This window comes from Salvelinus fontinalis, chromosome 32, assembly GCF_029448725.1.
Source record: "Salvelinus fontinalis isolate EN_2023a chromosome 32, ASM2944872v1, whole genome shotgun sequence".
In the NCBI taxonomy this organism is placed as follows: Eukaryota; Metazoa; Chordata; class Actinopteri; order Salmoniformes; family Salmonidae; genus Salvelinus; species Salvelinus fontinalis.
The window spans coordinates 25,100,748-25,122,672 of record NC_074696.1 but is presented as its reverse complement, the minus strand read 5'-3'; the positions used below and the strand labels follow the sequence as shown (position 1 = coordinate 25,122,672).

At 43.1% G+C, this 21,925-nt stretch overlaps 1 protein-coding gene across 5 annotated transcripts in view; it reads right to left on the bottom strand.

The window, feature by feature from the left end:
* Positions 1–21,925, bottom strand: part of LOC129830971 (CUB and sushi domain-containing protein 3-like) — a 759,188-nt gene that overhangs the window by 358,311 nt on the left and 378,952 nt on the right. For all 5 annotated transcript variants that reach the window (XM_055893871.1, XM_055893869.1, XM_055893870.1 and 2 more), the window contains exons 11-12: positions 10,226–10,329; positions 8,329–8,441 (exon numbers count right to left, since the gene is read on the bottom strand). In XM_055893871.1, coding sequence (XP_055749846.1) covers positions 8,329–8,441; positions 10,226–10,329 — 217 coding nt within the window. The remainder of the gene's footprint in view (positions 1–8,328; positions 8,442–10,225; positions 10,330–21,925) is intronic.

Sequence of the window (21,925 nt, the reverse complement as noted above, 5' to 3'; positions counted from 1 at the left end):
AGGGGCAGAACATCAGATTTTTACCTCGTCAGCTTGGGGTTTCAATCTTGCAACCTTTCGGTTGCTAGTCCAACGGTCTAACCACTAGGGTACCTGCCGCCCCAAATACAGTGCCTTCCAAAAGTATTCACAAACCTCGACTTTTTCCACATTTTGTTGTGTTACAGCCTGCATTTAAAACTGATTCAATTTGGATTTTTTTCCATCACCGGCCTACACACAATACCCATAATGTCGAAGTGGATTTTTTTAAACAAATTAAGACCAGGCACCACACCCTCATAGGGTATTTTTTTCCCTAAATCATATTACAATGAACTTTTACCAGAATAACGTAAACGTAAACAAAAACATTTAATATTAAAATGTTTCTGAAATATTGTATTAAAATATGCAAATGAGGCCATGTCTCATTTAATATGTGCATATTTGCTTATTGTGCAAAACCACTTGATCTGAACAATGGATAAAGTCAGTCTAACTATTTTGGTTTCATCTTGTTATCACACTCCAGGACCGGACTTGTCCAGAGCAGACTGTGGATAAATACTTTTTTCCTCTTTCTATCTGTAAAATACTAAAATGCATTGTTAGCGCATTTTTCCAAATAAAAAATGTACAACATATCAACAATTTCCTCTGGACAAGTCTGAAGAATATACCTAAGGACACAATAGCTGAGAAAAAGTAGATGGTGTGTGGGAAGAGTCTGACTTTCGGGAAATGGTAGTTAAAGACAAGTACTGTACACGGGAAATAGGCTACAAAACTCCAAATGCCTTTTTAGACCCAGTCACCATCTCTTCAAAGTAAGTTACTAGATATAGTCCAGTTTGTAACATTCTCTATGAAATGGGCTTTAAAATTATTTGTAATTCAATGCAGTGAACTTTGAAATGACTGATTTATTTCCAATTTAAAGTGTTGAAAATTCATTCACATTTTGATGACGGTAGTATGACAAACTAAAGAAAATATACATTTCATCAACCTTTTTACATTTTTATGTGTACTTTATGAAAATACTAATATTAATGGACCAAAATACCAACAAATTTTTGCAAAATGTATAGGTTGATGCAAAAATGTTATTTCAGCATGTGGTGCCTGGCCTTAAAAATGAAAAGCTGAAATGTCTTGAGTCAAAAAGTATTCAACCCCTTTGTTAAGGCAAGCCTAAATAAGTTCAGGAGTAAAAATGTGATTAACAAGTCACATATTAAGTTGCATGTACTCACTCAGTGTTTGCAATAATAGTGTTTAACATGATTTTTTAATGACTACGTCATCTCTGTACACCACACGTACAATTATCTGTGAGGTCCCTCAGTCGAGAAGTGAATTTCAAACACAGATTCAACCACAAAGACCAGGGAGGTTTTCCAATGCCTCGCAAAGAAAGGCACCTATTGATAGTTGGGTAAAAATAAAAGAACAGAGATTGAATATCCCTTTGGCCATTGTGAAGTTATTAATTGCACTTTGGATGGTGTATCAATACACCCAGTCACTGCAAATATACAGGCGTCCTTCCTAACTCAGTTGCCGGAGAGGAAGGAAACTGCTCAGGGATTTCACCATGAGGCCAAAACAGTTACAGACAATGTTCCCTCAATAACTAACTAACTAGCAAACAACATGAAAAAATGCACCCAAGTGGCTACATGAAGCTCTCGCTTTGATCTCAAAATAAGTACATCTACTCATTACGCTCATGCTGTAAACACAGTCCAGTTCAAAGTGAATGGCACAGATCCATATATGGCAATGGCCTATTTGGTCTGCAGCTCTGATTGCTTATGCCGCACCAGTCTGCGTAGAATACAGGCTAAGTCGTGTGTGTCAATGCAACAGAATCCTACTCCGATGCATTCTGCCCACAAAAAAATATCTTGCATAGTTTTGAATACTAAGTCTTGCATAGTTCAATTTTTTTTGGTGTCTTGCATTGAAAGTGGCCAATATTGGATTGATTTGATCACAATTTCCACAGTAAAGGGAAGCGTTGATAGTGTTAAATAAAGGGGAAAACTCTTGAATGTTGAGTGAAGTTCAATCTTGTGCTTCTCTGCGTGGACGGATATTTCGCACACAAGCAGCTTAGAGGGAAAGTTGGTTACAGAGTTTAATGGCTGTGATTGGAGAAAATCAACAACACTGTAGTTATTCCACAATACTAACCTAAATGACAGAGTGAAAATAAGGAAGCCTGTACGGAATACAAATATTCCAAAACATGCATCCTGTTTGCAATAAGGCACTAAAGTAAAACTGCAAAAAAATGTGGCAAAGAAGTTAACTTCATGTCCTCAACACAAAGCGTACTACTCTTCACATGTTCAAGCATGATGGTGGCTGCATCATGTTATGGGTATACTTGTCATTGGCAAGGACTAGGGAGTTTTTTAAGAAAAAAAGAAACAGAATAGAGCTAAGCACAGGCAAAATCCTAGAGGAAAACCTGTTTTAGTCTGCTTTCCAACAGACATTGGGAGACCAATTCAACTATCAGCAGGACAATAACCTAAAACTCAAGGCCAAATATACACTGGAGTTGCTTACCAAGATGACATTGAATGTTCCTGAGTGGCCTAGTTTCAGGTTTGACATAAATTGGCTTGAAAATATATGGCAAGACTTAAAAATGGTTTTCTAAAAATGATCAACAAACAACTTGACATAACTTGAATATATTTAATGGGATATTATGTGTAATCCATTTTGAATTCAGGCTGTAACACAACAAAATGTGGATTAAGTCAAGGGGTATGAATACTTTCTCAAGGCACTGTATAGACACTGATATGACACTTATACTGACACCTCTCCAAAGGATCATTGGTAAGGTCCTCCAACAGTACTGTCACTTACTGCCTCTTGATGAGTTCTCCACTGTGTCCCAAATAGCACTGTATTCCCTATACTGTACTGCACTACATTTAACCAGAACGCTATGGGCCTTGGTCAAAAGCAAGGCTTTTCCCCCCCTTTATATATTCTATTTGGGACACTACTCTTATCTCTAAAGGTCTAACTTGACCCTTTTCTCACCCCTTAACCCACATCCCATTACACGCTTTAGTACTCTCTGTTGTCTTCTCTCTGTTCCGGACACCAATGGTGTGAAGAACGACCTTCACTGGAGCTTCGCTCGAAATTGTCATATAAAAAATGTAATTATGCTTTTCTGATGTTAAATCTGCTCCCATTGTGTAAAATCTTTGACAGGAGATAAATTGCCTAGGCAAAGAAAGAAAGAAAAAGAGCACAGGAGACACAGAGATGTAGCCACGGGGAACTGAAATCAAAATGCTGAAACTGGTACCCAAGCTAAGTGCACATTAGAACGCAGGCAGGTAAATCGACGGGAGTCACAATAAGCTCTTTCACAAAGTCATTAACTTTGTTATGCAAAGGGGAGAATCAGTCTAAATTACATACACACTCTGGAATGAGATATACATAGCTATAGGAGCATATTCTAATCTTAGACATGTTGCAGAAGTTTTATAACAGCAGATTGTTGGTAAAACACACTGAGTATACAAAACATTAGGAGCAACTTCTTAATATTGAGTTGCACCCCCTTTTTCCCTCAGAACAGCCTTAAGTCGTCTGTGCATGGACTCTACAAGGTGTCAAAAGTGTTCCACAGGTATGCAGGCCCATGTTGACTCCAATGCTTCCCACAGTTGTGTCAAGTTGGCTGGATGTCCTTTGGGGGGTGGACCATTCTTGATACACACGGGAAACCGTTGAGACTGAAAACCCCAGCAGCGTTGCAGTTCTTGACACACTCAAACCAGTCCACTTGCCACCTACTACCATATCCCGTTCAAAAGCACTTAAATCTTTTGTCTTGCCCATTCACCCTCTGAATGGCACACAAACAATCCATGTATCTATTGTGTCAAGGCTTGAAAATCATTATTTAACCTGTCTCCTCCACTTCGTCTAGACTGATTGAAGTGGGTTTAACAAATGACACCAATAAGGGATCATAGCTTTCACCTGGATTCACCTGGTCAGTCTATGTCATGGAAAGAGCAGGTGTTCCTAATGTTTTGTACACTCAGTATATGTTTCATACACTCAGTGTATGTGTTTGATGGGGAAAAAATTATCTTAAAAGCTCCATACAGGGTACCCATTATATTACATTATATTTCATTCATATAATAAAGAACATGTTTAATTGAAAGGCGAACATCAATGTTTTATAGTGACCATTAAATCTACCTGCAAAACATTGAAATATGATTGGCTTCCTTTACATTCTCTATATAGGGAGCGGTTAGGTCTCACACTACGATGACTCCCATTTGGTTCACTATATCCACTAGCCTCTCCCAGGGGGATCTGCCTATTCCCACGATGAGACTGTAATATCATCCATAGCCTGCAGAAATCCAAATGACTAATTAGCCTGCAGAAATCCAAATGACTAATATCTCTAGAAGTCTTCAGCTGAGATAGCGAGCTGCTAGGACAGACTGGCTGCTGACTGTTCAAGAGCTGGAAAAACATATTAGATCATTGTAGAGAGAACCCAGTGACGAGAGTTTCCTCTGTTTGTGTGTGTACTGCATAAACAGTTGGTGGTTTTGTGTATGATTTGAAACTAGTGAACACTCAAACCATATGAGAGAGAGAGAGAGAGAGAGAGAGAGAGAGAGAGAGAGAGAGAGAGAGAGAGAGAGAGAGAGAGAGAGAGAGAGATGTAGAGCCAACACACACATTCAAATAGCTCTTATGTTCTGGAATCTCTAATTAAGGGGCATAAGAAATAATGATGACATAAACTCCTGCAACACTCATGCGTATCTAATGGGATACAAAATAGTAGTTTAAGCAACTCAAGGACACGCCTGAAAATGCTGACAGCTTGTCGTGGTTAGAATACGGGGAATGTAGGAATCTGAAACACAGCTGATGAAAATGTGCCCTTAATTTCACCTGAGATCTGATTATTATAGACAGACTGATTTGATTATAAATCACTGGATAACTGTGATTGTGTTGAAATATTCAGCTCATATGATGGGTTGTGCGCAAATGGATTTGTCACTTGATTTGCCAGAGTTTGATAATCTTTTTTCTTAACAGTTTACTAATACACCATTGTTAAAACAATAAGCATCAGAGCAACTTAATGTAAAATGTTACCAAATCTCCTTTTCAACCTTAACATTTCTCTGTCCTGAATCATCTGTCAGTGTTTCTGCTGCAAAAGGTACAGTATGAACGGATGTGAGCGGTTAACGTCACCGCACAGTTACAGGGTCAAAAAACATGAAATCGGCAACTAAATTAGGACCATTTAGAATGATGTGAAGTACTGGCACCAAGCGAGAAAATGAAACTGGTTTCAAATGAAGGGATATGGGACTTCATTAGACTACACACAGCATCATCAGCAAGAAAGCTAGCTACAGTAGCAGATAAGCCAGAATATTTCCCTCTTCATGTATTAGGGAGGGTAAATTCATATTTTGTCTCTCAAAGTCTCTCAAATGAACATTGATGAGCAGTCAGAAATGGTTTACAGTTATAATGGTAATGTCTTTTCGCAATAAAAAATAAATAAATCTAATTCAAACTGCAATCTCTTCCCCACCAGGTTTCTCCTTTGTTTCCTCCAGAGATATTACACTAAGCCACTTATTCTGTTTTTCCATGTTTGTTTGCACTAAGGTACTGTACACTACATGACTAAAAGTTTGTCGAACGTGTCATTCCAAAATCATTGGCATTAATGTGGAGTTGGTCCCCCCTTTGCTGCAAAAACAGCCTCAACACTTCTGGGAAGGCTTTCCACTAGCTTTTGGAACATTGCTGAGAGACTTTCTTCCATTCAGCCACAAGAGCGGGCACTGATGTTGGGTGATTAGACCTGGCTCGCAGTTGGCGTTCCAATTCATTCCAAAGGTGTTCGATAGGGTTGAGTTCAGAGCTCTGTGCAGGCCAGTCGAGTTCTTCCAGACTGATCTCGACACACCATTTCTGTATGGACCTGGCTTTGTGCACGGGGGCATTGTCATGCTGAAACAGGAATGTGCCTTCCGCAAACTGTTGCCACAAAGTTGGAAGCACAGAATCATCTAGAATGTCTGTATGCTGTAGCGTTAAGATTGCCCTTCACCCAAACTAGGAAAAACAGCCCCAGACCATTATTCCTCCTCCACCAAACTTTACAGCTGGCACTATGCATTGGGACAGGTAGCATTCTCCTGGCATCCGCCAAAACCAGATTTGTATGTAGGACTGCCAGATGGTGAAGCGTGATTCATCACTCCAGAGAAGGCATTTCTACTGCTCCAGAGTCCAATAGCGGCGAGCTTTACACCATTCCAGCCAACACTTGGCATTGTGTATAGTGATCTTAGGCTTGTGTGCAACTTTTCGGGCATGCCCGAAATTCATGAATCTCCCGACGAACAGTTATTGTACTGACGTTGCTTCCAGAGGCAGTTTGGAACTAGGTAGTGAGTGTTGTAGCCATGGATAGACAATTTTTACACACTATGCACTTCAGCACTCGGCTGTCCCGTTCTGTGCGCTTGTGTGGCCTACCACTTCCCGGCTGAGCTGTTGTTGCTCCTAGACGTTTCCACTTCACAATAACAGCACTTACAGCACTCACTTACTTGTTTGGGACAGCTCTAGTAGTGCAGACATTTGACGAACTGACTTGAGCTCTTCAGTAAGGCCATTCTATTGCCAATGTTTGTCAATGGAGATTGCATGGTCGTGTGCTCGATTTTATACACCGGTCAGTAAGGGGTATGGCTGAAATAACCAAATCCACTAATTTGAAGGAGTGTCCACATGCTTTTGTAAATATAGTGTATTCCCTTATTTTTCACCATTTTTCTCTCTCTCTCTCTCTGCCCCCTCATTCCTCTTTCCTGCCTCCCTCTCTCTCCACTTAACTCACTTTCATTCATTAGGGTGGACGGCATGCTGTTCATCACTGCGACACTAATTTATTACAAAGCCCTGAGCTTGGGGGGAGATAATCAAAGATATGGATATTGTGAGGAAATGCTAGCTCATATCCAGTGGATGTGGCTGCTGTTTGAGAGATGAAACCTCCTTCTGTTTCAGGTTAGAGCCCCCCCCCCCCCCTAAATAGTAAGGTATGATTTCTGTGACAACACCTAATAAAGGATTGCAAGTGTTCACAAGGTGATGAACTATCAGTTTAGTAGAACGTTACAGGTCACCAGGCTCCGTGACCTTTGACACAATGACGTCATTCATAGTGACAGTGTAGTGATTGAGAAAACCAGTTCCTGCCTTCCTTCATTTATTCAGAGAACGAGGGATGGAAATGGAGGGAGGGGAGGGAGGGAGTTAGGGAAGTGAATCAGCCATTTGACAAGTTGGTACATCTGTCCATCTCTCATCTGACTGGTTTAGTGACAGTCTGTCTGTCCATCTCTCATCTCACTGGCTTAGTGACAGTCTGTCCATCTATCATCTGACTGGTTGTACTGACAGTCTGTCTGTCCATCTCTCATCTCACTGGCTTAGTGACAGTCTGTCTGTCCATCTCTAATCTCACTGGCTTAGTGACAGTCTCTCCATCTCTAATCTCACTGGTTTAGTGACAGTCTGTCTGTCCATCGCTAATCTCACTGGCTTAGTGACAGTCTCTCCATCTCTAATCTCACTGGTTTAGTGACAGTCTCTCCATCTCTAATCTCACTGGTTTAGTGACAGTCTGTCCATCTCTAATCTCACTGGTTTAGTGACAGTCTGTCCATCTCTAATCTCACTGGTTTAGTGACAGTCTGTCTGTCCATCTCTAATCTCACTGGTTTAGTGACAGTCTGTCTGTCCATCGCTAATCTCACTGGTTTAGTGACAGTCCCTCTGGCTCTATCGGCCTCAGCTGTCTAACTGATACTTTTGGGGGGGCAGGTAGCCTAGTGGTTAGAGCGTTGGGCCAGTAACCGAAAAGTTGCTGGATCAAATCTCCGAGCTGACAAGGTACAACTCTGTTGTTCTGCCCCTGAACAAGGCAGTTAACCCACTGTTCCCAGGTAAGCCGTCACTGTAAATAAGAATGTGTTCTTAATTGACTTACCTAGTTAAATAAAGGTTCAATTTAAAAAAAACTCAAGGCCAATGCAAGGCAGAACACAGCTTTAGTAGCTAGCTGCTAGAGTTTGGAACACACACACACACACACATCTTTACAGACACGCATGCATGTATGCATGGACATACAGGAACACTTGATCACGCACCTACCTATGGACTTGGACACACACATAGAAGAATATAGGAACGCATTCACACACACACGCACACAATACGTACCTTTAAAGTTGATCTTGAAGCCAATGGAGCCCACGCTCTCGTCTGACTGGAGGTGAAGCCACATTTGATGGGTCATGCTGACTATGAGGTCAGGGACGAAGCTACCTGAGAGACTGGGGGGAGGATGACAATACACTGTTAACCTGACTGTAACATGGATACTGGAACATGGACAATACACTGTTAACCTGACTGTAACATGGATACTGGAACATGGACAATAAACTGTTAACCTGACTGTAACATGGATACTGGAACATGGACAATAAACTGTTAACCTGACTGTAACATGGATACTGGAACATGGACAATAAACTGTTAACCTGACTGTAACATGGATACTGGAACATGGACAATAAACTGTTAACCTGACTGTAACATGGATACTGGAACATGGACAATAAACTGTTAACCTGACTGTAACATGGATACTGGAACATGGACAATAAACTGTTATCCTGACTGTAACATGGATACTGGGCCATGGACAATAAACTGTTAACCTGACTGTAACATGGATACTGGAACATGGACAATAAACTGTTAACCTGACTGTAACATGGATACTGGAACATGGACAATAAACTGTTAACCTGACTGTAACATGGATACTGGAACATGGACAATAAACTGTTAACCTGACTGTAACATGGATACTGGAACATGGACAATAAACTGTTAACCTGACTGTAACATGGATACTGGAACATGGACAATAAACTGTTAACCTGACTGTAATATAGCATTTATAACAACACATACCAGAAACGGACTGGATATTAGGTAGTTCTGGTAAATGTCACAATGGCTGGTCCATCTTTAGCCGAATGGGCCTGTCCAAATTGTGTTTTACGCCAAAGTATCAGTATTTGTATAATAGAGAAAAAAGAATGGGCCGGTGTGCTAGAAATGTCTGGGCCGACTTCTGGTCCCAGTCCGTCCCTGACACGTACTATACTATCACACTGCAACATGGGACTGTTACATTGATAACAACACACACTATCCCCCTGATTGTAACACGGTACTGGCACATTGATGGACAATCTTTAAAATCGAGTCAATGTTATGGGGGACTACACTAGCTTTGAAGATGAATGTTAACATGCACCATACCACATAGTGTCTCTGTCATGCCCTGATCTGTTACACCTGTCCTTGTGATTGTCTCCATTGTCTCCAGGTGTCGCTTATTTTCCCCAGTGGATTTATCCCTGTGTTTCTTGTCTCTCTGTGCCAGTTCGTCTTGTATGTTTCCAAGTCAACCAGCGTTTTTTCCGTTCTCCTGCTTTTTGCATTCTCCTTTTTCTAGTCCTCCCGGTTTTGACCCTTGCCTGTTCTGGACTTTGTACCCGCCTGCCTGACCATTCTGCCTGCCTTGACCATGTGCCTGTCTACCAATCTGTACCTCCTGGACTCTGATCTGGTTTTGACCTTTTTGCCTGTCCATGACCATTCTCTTGCCTACCCCTTTGGATTAATAAACATTGTAAGAGTCCAACCATCTGCCTCCTGTGTCTGCATTTGGGTCTCGTCTTGTGCCTTTATAGTCTCATATGCGGTGCAGGGAATACAGTGCATTCAACAATAGTATAGTCTACGTTACGGACATAGAATCACAAAGACCATTGATAGCTTCTCCACCTGAACTTTTGATGACCTCTAGTCCATACAGTAGTTAACTGGCTTAACAGTAAATACCATTTGCATACGGAATACATAAAACCCACCACAGGAGGCTGGTGAGGGGAGGACGGCTCATAATAATGGTTGTAATGAAGTGAATGAAACACATGGAAACCATGTGTTGGATGTCTTCGATACCATTCCATTTATTTTGTTCCAGCCTGTAACAGCACACAGTAATAAAGATACAGTGAAGTGCTGAGCCACTCACACTTGTAGTATTGTCTTGGGGTCACCCACTTCCCCTCCGTCACCGATGGTTAGCGTGTCATAGGCAATCTCCAGGTCAAACTCCTCAAAGTTAATCTGAATTACCTGTCGGTGGCAAGAAGAAACGAGGCATAATGGTTAGCCGCATGTCAAATGGCCTGAATTAAAGTTTATGGGTTCCTCACAATTTAATTCCACTGGCCTAGCTAATGCAAGAAAACAAGCATGCTCCCCAAAAATGATATTTACCCAAATAACTTAAAAAGCCCCTGAAAATGGTGGATTCTGTCCATGAATTTGGTATCCATATAAAAGACTCCTGCTAAGATTGTCCTAATTATGGACACCATACACATAGAACAGAAATATGTTTGCCTCTGATTATGTCTAATTTGGAATATTGAAACTTCTGTAAATGCATTGAATTCGTGTGGGTCTCACAACTGTAATACTGTGAACTAAAATGATCACTTATTGGCATTTGTAGCTGAAAAGGACTCCTGTTTCAGAGGAGTTTGGCATCACAAAAGAAAGACTGTTGCCGTGTGTTTTGAGAATTCATTGAAATACAGTGGTGATAGTAAAATACTGCCTGTGATTGCAGTGATGTGATTTGTTCATTAGTCCATGATGCAAAAACTCATCATCATCACAGTTTTCTGGAAAACTTCACATGCACAGTTTCTTGGGATTTAATTTTCAACTGAAAATATAACATCTAAGCAAGTAGTAGCAGGAAACCACAGGTCTGCATAAACTTTGAAGCATACTGTACAGTAGCTGCCCATTGGTTAAAAACTGGTTGAATCAATTATGTTTACACATTGTTTAAACTATACTTAAACTATCCTTTTAAGACTTTCCCCGAAAGTTTGCAGTAAAACATTTACGGACATTTCTTTTGTTGACTGACCACCTCAGATGACAGCAATTTCTGTTATACATTAGAATGTTGGTTCATTCCATGGCTCATTATTCTTTTGTCTTGTTATCAAAATCATGCCACTAATCTAAGATGAAAATATGGAAATTTAACATCCTGTTATATAAAAAAATAAAGCTTTAGTGCATAATTAGTGTTGCAGCCAAAAAAACTGCTGACAGCCCCCTCTCTCTCTCTCTCTCTCTCTCTCTCTCTCTCTCTCTCTCTCTCTCTCTCTCTCTCTCTCTCTCTCTCTCTCCCTGAGGACTAAGACAGGCTCCTCTGTTTTCTCCTAAAGTCCCTTGGGGTATAGGTCCATATGGTGAAACAGAAGAAGAGAAATAACTTCACACTGGCTAATTACACTAATTACATTGTGAACTGTCTACACATTAATACAAATCTAGTTGTTTCTTAGAAGAACACTGACAAGATATTTTACACGATGGTGAATTGTCTTATGGAGAGTCCCCAGACATACATCACATGCATATTACCAGTATGTATATCAACATTCACAGGTAGATCAGGAAAAATAAATATTTAACTAATCAAACGTGACTTACACGGAGGAAACCAATACCATCAGGACTCTGAATAAATATCACACGATTAAAACCGTCCCTAACCCAACACCAAATCAATTCAAAAATCAGACAAAAGGTCTACTTGATTAAAATACAATTCCTTTTCTCTCCATGTGATGTAGACCAACATAACTCTTCTGTGTGTGTCTTGTGTCATCTAGAGATAATTACATTTCAAAGGTGCTATATGACATACTTACAGAATGATCGGAAGTGTTTTTGTCTGGATTAATAATAAAGGGCAGAAAGTCAGAGACAATGTGTGTGTGTGTGTGTGTGTGTGTGTGTGTGTGTGTGTGTGTGTGTGTGTGTGTGTGTGTGTGTGTGTGTGTGTGTGTGTGTGTGTGTGTGTGTGTGTGTGTGTGTGTGTGTGTGTGTGTGTGTGTGTGTGCGTGCGTGTGGAGAGGATGCAGAAGGGATTGAAGATTCTTTTCATTTTGTTAACTCATCAAGGTTCAGATGGAGACAACTAGGCCCAGTTGATATGGCAACTGGGCCAGAGAGGGGTTTTAGCAGGTGGCTTCCAGTCCTCTCCTCAGGATAGAGTCCCTTCACCTGGTTGATTGATGCTCAGAGAGTTCACCATTCTAGCCCCGAGTAATAAAGCTGTGTTTTCAAATGCCGATTACAAAGCACTCAATCCCTACTGCCATCACAAAGGTCATCGTTGTGTGTGTTTGTGTGTGTGTGTGTGTGTGAGCGTGCATGCCTGTGTAATATACACATGCATGTGCACGTGAATGAGTGTTTGCGTGATCATAAAGATTTGTACCAGTGCAAAACCTCTGTTGTATTACAAACAAGGCGGTTGAGGCCACACTATTACACATTAAACGACAAAGCATTGAGCCCAATAAACCCATATCCAAGTCTTATGACTTGCCAATGAACATTTAAAGTCCCAGTGAGGAACACCACAATGTGGAGAAGGAGGTGTTTACTCACTCACAGAGAGACAGATCTGTCTCTGAGGAGTCAACTGGAGCGGTTTGAATAGGCCTTTATGTAAAAACACAGGGTTTTTTAAAGCCTCACAAACCTCTGAGAGGCCCTTCAAACCTGCTAGTAAGCGCAGCGCTCCTCTCATCAGGAAGGACTCGAAGTTAATGTCCTCTCTCAACTGAGACAAATCCCTTATTTTATGTTGTTCAGTCTGCTCCCCGTGTTCGTACCACAAAATGGCTTTTCTATGTCAGTAAAAGGCATCGTCTCATAGCCATTGTCTTCACTGCTTATGATGTGGATTTAAAACAAGTTACTGAGTAATTATTAAGACTAATAGGCATACCATTTGTCATGCAGGCTTGCTAATAACTATTGCTTGACGTGTAGCATGCAAAGAAAGAAAGAGATGAGAAAGATATGAGAAAGATTATCATCAGGTGCTGAAAAATAACCGAGCCGTGCCCAGAGAGGGGTTGTGGATATTGGCAGGTGAGTTGTAGTGTTGTAGTGTTTGTGATGATGATGGGGGGGGGGGGGGGGGGGGAGTGAAGGGTGATTAGACGAAGGGGGACTCTGTCAGTCATGATTCCCACATGTTCATGCTGGGCCGAGGGGGCTTAAAGAGAGTGCTTCATACACATACGCAACCCTGCCCCAAGCCCATGCCACACACATGGGCCCAATCAGACTCTCATCCATTCCCTGTGACAAGGCACCCAGATCGTTCACACACACTCACACTCGTTAATTTCCTCTAGATCAGCCCTCCACACGGATGGGCTGTCTGATTCCCTCTGCCTCTCCATCTCACCCAGTAGAGTGCTTGTTGTTGTCACGTTAGAGCAGGCAGGAGTGTGTGTGTGTGTGTGTGTATGTGTGTGTGTGTGTGGGGGGGGGGGTGCTTTTGTGCAGGCAGGAGTGTTTTTGTGTGTATGGTGTTGAGTGTTTTTGTGCAGGCAGGAGTGTTTCTGTGTGTGGTGTTGAGTGTTTTTGTTCCGTCTCACTGTGTCATTGGCAGCACCATTCTCAGCGGTAGTGTTTGCTTTGTGTTTGTGAGCCATCTGTTGGGCACTATCTTTGGTTTGGATAGAAGTCTATGAAATTAATGAAATGGACAAATACAAACACTCTTTTGTTGGTAATAAAGTCCAGATTGATGCTTGGATTGGTTGCAGAGTATTTATAAAAAGCTTTTGAGGATATTAAAGCACTGGCTCCTATTATAGCTGAGGGAAACCCCCGAAAACACCACAACCGTATATGCAGAGACCATCTGTGCCTGCACAATCATTGTGGGATTCAAGTTGGAAATTATTGAATGACTCAATCACCAATCATCTCAATCACCACAGAGTCCGTTTCATTTGGCTGAAAAAGAGAAAAAGTAGTTTTTTTTAAGAACTGAAGAAGACTGATCATAGGAACTGATAAGAATATTTACATGATCACAATCTACCTTGCCACAGGGAGGCCTTTGAGTCTCAAGATTCAATATTACATTTTAACTTCAAAAACATCAAAATGTGTCGGCGTGCGTTTCAACTCCCGGGGGAAGTCATTTTTTTTACTTCCCACAAGCCACTAGCACTTCAGGGCTCTGATCTGCCAATCACAAGGAAGGGATGAGAAAGAGAGTTACACATCCTCTTTCCCTTGGAACATTTTCAGAAGAGAGTGAATCCTCTGCATGTGTTGGCAGAGGTGTGTGTTTAAAGATGTTTTCGTGCCCTATGGATCATGTGAAGCTGGTTTCGGAGGTAGTGTGCTGATCGGATTACCAGGACTTACTGAGCTGTACATTAACATCTTCCAGGCGGTTCCCAACAAAGTTTGTCATCACTATCTCTAGTCCTCCAACGCAGGAATCATCTATCCTCTAGCCCTATTTTCTTTCATCATCATTGTTAACTCTTTATTTCATCTGACAATGGCTAGCAGTTTCTTAATTGTGATAAAAACAGAACATTGTCATCAGTTTCCGAGGCATTACTGAAATATTTAATGTAACAGCTGTTTATTTGCTGAAATGTGTGCAGTTGCCCAGCTATTAAAAGGGACAGGAAGCTATTTGAGACTTTTTGTTGACTTGAAGTTTTACGGTAGTTCCTCAACGCTTCCTCCTCTAATTTGAGAAAGTGACAATATTGAATGTGGCAATTTGGAAAGATCCAAAGTCAAATCCTCCATCTCTAAAGAGTGTTACTTAATATAAAAGAAAAATCTTACATGTTTCACTTTCACCTTAAAAGACGACTTTGGGATTTTGACAATGAGGTCCCTTTATCTACTTCCCCCAGAGTCAGATGAACTTGTGGATACCATTTCTATGTGTGTGTACAGTATTAAGGAAGTTAGAAGTAGTTTCGGGAGCCAATGACTGGAAGTCTATGACTATCTACTAGCATGCTAGCAGATCCCCATAGACTTCCAGTCAGACACCCATAGACTTCCAGTCATTAGCGCTAATGCTAGTTAGCAATTGTGCAAGTAATAGATAGCAACTTCCTTTAAATTGCACACAGATACATAAAAATGTTATCCACGAGTTCATCTGACTCTCGGGAAGTAGATAAAGATCCCCACTGCCAAAATCCTGAAGTACAGTATGCCTTTAACTGCTTTCTCTAATGGTGATATTCCAACAAACCATCAATCTCTGGAGCGAGACCAATGAGGTGATGTAACAGGATTGGATTTGTGCTGCATGGAGCACTTCCTACAAGTGGAGGCTAGATTACTGATAGACATTTGCATATGTCAGGTTCATAGCTACTCTGATGAAGGGGAAAGAAACAGGACGAGTAAGTCTATGGCTATCTCCCAATTATCTCTCCTTCCTCCCAAAGTGTGCACTTGGTCACTTCACCAAACCAATGCTTTTAAGTTTGTGGAGAGTAAGTAGTGAACTAGTGTACACTTCAGAAGGAAGGAGAGAACCTACAGTATGAGTACTCTGACTCTTGTCCTTCAAGCATTACACAGTAATACACAGTAATACACATTGACTAGCAACTGAATGTGATGGCTATAATAGAATGTGATACAGTTGGACTGTTAGCACACACTTAACAGGCAATACGATGACTGTTGTAACATAGCCGTGCAAGACGCCATCTGCAAAGGAAAGGCCTTGCTGCAGCAATGACGTTGTATGCGGCTCTAAACTGGCAGAAGCAGGGCGGCTGTTTAAAACATCGCAAGAGAGCCGCAGCAGAGAGAAAGAGAGAGAGAGCGAGAGAGCGAGAGAGAGAGAGAGAGAGAAAGGGGGGTGGAATAAGGTCTCCAAATTGAATTAAGGCACGACAACCTGCAATACTCTGCCACCAAGGTTAAAACAGGGAACGCAATATAAATAAATTGGTGCTCTGAAATTGTGTCTGCCAAAAATAAATGAAGCAATAACGTTCGGTGCTGTAAGCAGCTATTACCCATCTCTTACCTCAAGGAAGAGGCCATCGGGCTCTAACTGCCACTGAGAGGGTGTGACAACGTTTCTATAGGAAACCCTTCCCCTTTTCCCTCAAGTGCTTCTCTTGTTTTGTTTTTTGTTCAAAAAATGTTTTTACAGTGAAGTGATCTGAAGCTCATTACATGTTTTAGAGAAGGAATTTCTTTAATTAAGAATACAAGATGGTTTATCAGAAATGCATTCTATAATATAGAATAAGGAGCAATAAGGACTCAAGGTTTGAAAAAAAGACTAGTATTTGTTAACTAATATTACCAAGTACTTGAGGTAGAATTAGGTTTCCCGGATCCAGATTAAGCCTATTCCTGTACTAAAAAGCATGCTTCATGGAGAATGTCCATTAGAAGTCAAGTACTAGGCTTATTCTGGGTCCAGGAAACCAGCCCTTACAGTTTTCTGAGATTTTAAAGGATGTGTGTTGTTTTGTAATGTTGTCGAAAGACTAAGTAAATGACCAGAGTAATTGGTATTGTAAGTGGTGACCATAAACTATCATTGACACCATTGACCTTATCAAATCAAATCAAATGTTGTTATAGTCAGTGCAGATAGTTTGGGTACCATTCATTGACTATTTACCAGTCTGGCTATTTATATTGCACTTGCTTGTGTTTATCTTTGACACTCATTGAAATGACCTGACCCACTTGGTCTTAAAACATTTAAACTATTTTAGAAAACTCTATAAAAAAGCTCTAGATTTATTGAAAACAACATGACAAAAAAATGGCAGCGGGAAAACAAAAACAACTTTCCACAGTTGTTCTGGCTCAGTCCCAGACCATTCAAAATGGTGAAATGCCAACTGAAAAAACAAGGCAAAATGGAGGGAAGGAAGAAAACATCTCTATGGCCCAAAAGGCTTTTGTGCTACCTTCCATCCATCATCGCCATGGGAATATGTCCAAACAATTTCATAACAGGCTTTTGAACATTTTTGGAGTTTCTCAAAATATAACATTGGAGTAAGAAATGAACTGCCAGGACTAAACCTTGAGGCCCTTTTAGGTTTTATGTTCCTGGCCCTTGCTAGGGACCCTGTCATTGTGCATTGGTAATATCATCTAATACACTGGAGTGCTTGTGGGCTGCTTATTTCTTTCTTTCTTTCTTTCTTTCCTTCCTTCCTTCCTTCCTTCCTTCCTTCCTTCCTTCCTTCCTTCCTTCCTTCCTTCCTTCCATCCTTTCTTCCTTCCTTCCTTCCTTGAGGTAATCACAGATCTGACATGGCATGACTGTTGAAATCAATGTAAAGATCAGTGATTATCTCAGGGAAAGGAAGAAGAACAGAGAGTATTAAATTGGGTTCTGATTCTTAGTGTTAGTCAGAGGTGCTGCTGCTTCTGTACCTGTAGACTGGACGACAGTCTCAATGAGTTCGGCTGCACTCCAGATGGTTCTAAAACGTATTTATGGACGAGCGAGGTGACAGGTGCAGAGAATGTCAGTAGATGATAAGGAGAAGTAGTTTTTTTCTCATACTTTATGACAGGACAGTAACATTTTAGCCTTGACAAACCATGAGTCCAAATTGAGTATCATGCTTATTAAAAGTTAGACCCAGTGAGTACACTCACTGTCCCTATAGAAGAGGTGAATCAGACCTGAGATCAAATAGCATTTGAAATCTTTCAAATAATTTAGCTGTGCTTGCTTGAGCTTGCCTGGCACAACGGAGTCAATGGAATAGTCCCAAGTGTACACCCCTCTCTCTTTCTTTCCTCAGAATCAAGCAAAGTGTATTTCTACCCAGGTGTTTCCATATTCTCTTGTGTTACAGCCTGCATTTATAATGGATTAATATACATTTTGTGTCACTGGCCTACACACAACACCGCATAATGTCAAAGTGAAATGATGTTTTTAGAATTTTCGACAAATCAATAAAAAATGAAAAGCTGAAATGTCTTGAGTCAGTAAGTATTCACCCCCTTTGTTAAGGCAAGCCTAAATAAGGTCAGCAGTAAAAATGTGCTTAGCAAGTCGCATGGATTCACTCTGTATGCAACAATGGTGTTTAACACATTTTTAAATGACTACACCATCTCTGTACCCAACACATGCAATTGTCTGTAAGGTCACTCAGTCAAGCAGAGAATTTCAAACTTAGATTCAACCACAAAGACCAGGAATGTTTTCCAATGCCTCTGACATTGAACAACCCTTCTGAATATCCTTTTTAGCATGGTGAAGTTATTAATTACACTTTGGATGGTGTATCAATACACCCAGTCACTACAAATATACAGGCGTCCTTCCTAACTCAGTTGCCGGAGGGGAAGGAAACCACTCAGGGATTTCAACATGAGGCCAATGGTGACTTTAAAACAGTTACATAATTCAATGGCTGTGATAGGAGAAAACTGAGGATGGATCAACAACATTGTAGCTTCTGTTTGCAATAAGACACTAAAGTAAAACTTCATAAAAATGAACTTTATGTCCTGAATACAAAGCATTATGTTTGGGTCAAATCCAACACATGACATCACTGAGGACCACTCCTCATATTTTCAAGCATGGTCGTGGCTGCATCATGTTATGGGTATGCTTGTCATCGGCAAGGACTAGTGAGTTTTTTACATTTGTATTAAAATAAACGGAATACAGTTAAGCACTGTAAGGGCTGTCGTTCTCCTCTTCCTCGGACGAGGAGAGGAGAGAAGGATCAGTGGACCAATACGTAGCATTAGGGAAATATGCCATCTCTTTATTTGACACGACGGCACACGAAAACAAAACACTTACAAAATACAAAACAAGAAAACGACGTAGACGAAAACCTGAACATGAACTTACATAACTAAAACGTAAAACTCACGGACAGGAACAGACTACATCAAAACGAACGAAACAGCCAAACAGTCCCGTATGGTACATACATCGACGACACAGGAGACAATCACCCACAAACAAACAGTGAGAACACCCTACCTAAATATGACTCTTAATTAGAGGAAAACGCAAAACACCTGCCTCTAATTAAGAGCCATACCAGGCAACCAAAACCAACATAGAAACAGAAAACATAGACTGCCCACCCAAAACTCACGCCCTGACCATATACACATACAAAAACAACATAAAACAGGTCAGGAACGTTACAGAACCCCCCCCTCAAGGTGCGAACGCCGGGCGCACCAGCACAAAGTCCAGGGGAGGGTCTGGGTGGGCAGTTGACCACGGTGGTGGCTCAGGCTCTGGACGCTGTCCCCACACCACCATAGTCACTCCCCGCTTCTGTCTTCCCCTCCCAATGACCACCCTCAAACTAACATCCCCTAAATGAACGGCCAGCACCGGGACAAGGGGCAGCACCGGGACAAGGGGTAGCACCGGGACAAGGGGCAGCACCGGGATAAGGGGCAGCACCGGGATAAGGGGCAGCACCAGGACAAGGACCAGCACCGGGACAAGGGGCAGCACCGGGATTAGGGGCAGCACCGGGACAAGGGGCAGCACCGGGACAAGGGGCAGCACCGGGACAAGGGGCAGCACCGGGATAAGGGGCAGCACCGGGACAAGGGGCAGGTCCCGGCTGAGATACTCAGGCAGATCCTGACTGAACGGCTCTCGACGCTCATGGCTGGCTGACGGCTCTCGACGCTCAAGGCTGGCTGACGGCTCTCGACGCTCATGGCAGGCTGACGGCTCTCGACGCTCATGGCAGGCTGACGGCTCTCGACGCTCATGGCAGGCTGACGGCTCTCGACGCTCATGGCAGGCTGACGGCTCTCGACGCTCATGGCAGGCTGACGGCTCTCGACGCTCATGGCAGGCTGACGGCTCTCGACGCTCATGGCAGGCTGACAGCTCTCGACGCTCATGGCAGGCTGACGGCTCTCGATGCTCATGGCTCTCTGACGGCTCTGGCTGCTCATGGCTCGCTGGCGGCTCTGGCAGATCCTGTCTGGTTGGCGGCCCTGGCAGATCCTGTCTGGTTGGCGGCTCTGGCAGATCCTGTCTGGTTGGCGGCTCTGGCAGATCCTGTCTGGCGGGCGGCTCTAGCGGCTCCTGTCTGGCGGGCGGCTCTAGCGGCTCCTGTCTGGCGGACGGCTCTGTAGGCTCATGGCAGACGGGCGGCTTTGCAGGCTCATGGCAGACGGGCGGCTTTGCAGGCTCATGGCAGACGGATGGCTCAGACGGCGCTGGGAAGACGGATGGCTCAGATGGCGCTGGGGAGACGGATGGCTCAGATGGCGCTGGGGAGACGGATGGCTCAGATGGCGCTGGGGAGACGGATGGCTCTGGCCGGATAAGGCGCACTGTAGACCTGGTGCGTGGTGCCGGAACTGGAGGCACCGGGCTAAGGATAAGCACCTTCCTACTAGTGCGGGGAGCAGGGACAGAGCACACTCTACTCTCAAAGCCCACTCTATACCTGATGCGAGGTACCGGCACTGGTGACACCGGGCTGAGGACAAGCACATCAGGATTAGTAGGGGGAGAAGATACAGTGTGTACAAGGCTCTGGAGACGCACAGGAGGCTTAGTGCGTGGTGCCGGAACTGGAGGCACCGGGCTAGATACACGCACTACTGGGAGAGTGCGTGGAGGAGGAACAGGGCTCAGGAGACGCACTGGTAGCCTAGTGCGTAGTGTAGGCACTGTAGGTACTAGGCTGGGGCGGGGAGGTGGCGCCGGAAATACCGGACCGTGGAGGCGTACTGGCACTCTTGAGCATTGAGCCTGCCCAACCTTACCTGGTTGAATACTCCCGGTTGCCCGACCAGTGCGGGGAGGTGGAATAACCCGCACCGGCCTATGTAGGCGAACCGGGGAAACCATGCGTAAGGCAGGTGCCATGTATGCCGGCCCGAGGAGACGCACTGGAGACCAGACGCGTTGAGCCGGCCTCATGACACCTGGCTCAATACCAAATCTAGCCCTACCAGTGCGGGGAGGTGGAATAACCCGCACTGGCCTATGCACTCGTACAGGAGACACCGTGCGCTCTACTGCGTAACACGGCGCCTGCCCGTACTCCCGCTCTCCACGGTAAGCCTGGGAAGTGGGCGCAGGTCTCCTACCTGCCCTTGGCCCACTACCTCTTAGCCTCCCCCCAAGAAATTTTTGGGTGTTACTCACGGGCTTTTTGGGCTTCCGTGCCAGACGCGTTCCCTCATAACTCCGGTTCCTCTCTCCGGTAGCCTCTGCTCTCCTCAGTGCCTCCAGCTGTTCCCATGGGAGGCGATCCCTACCAGCCAGGATCTCCTCCCATGTGTAGCAACCTTTCCTGTCCAAAATATCGTCCCAAGTCCAGGAGTCCTTGTTGCTCTGTCAAGCTTTCCCTTGCCGCTTGGTCCTAGCGTGGTGGGTGATTCTGTAAGGGCTGTCGTTCTCCTCTTCCTCGGACGAGGAGAGGAGAGAAGGATCAGTGGACCAATACGCAGCATTAGGGAAATATGCCATCTCTTTATTTGACACGACGGCACACGAAAACAAAACACTTACAAAATACAAAACAAGAAAACGACGTAGACGAAAACCTGAACATGAACTTACATAACTAAAACGTAAAACTCACGGACAGGAACAGACTACATCAAAATGAACGAAACAGCCAAACAGTCCCGTATGGTACATACATCGACGACACAGGAGACAATCACCCACAAACAAACAGTGAGAACACCCTACCTAAATATGACTCTTAATTAGAGGAAAACGCAAAACACCTGCCTCTAATTAAGAGCCATACCAGGCAACCAAAACCAACATAGAAACAGAAAACATAGACTGCCCACCCAAAACTCACGCCCTGACCATATACACATA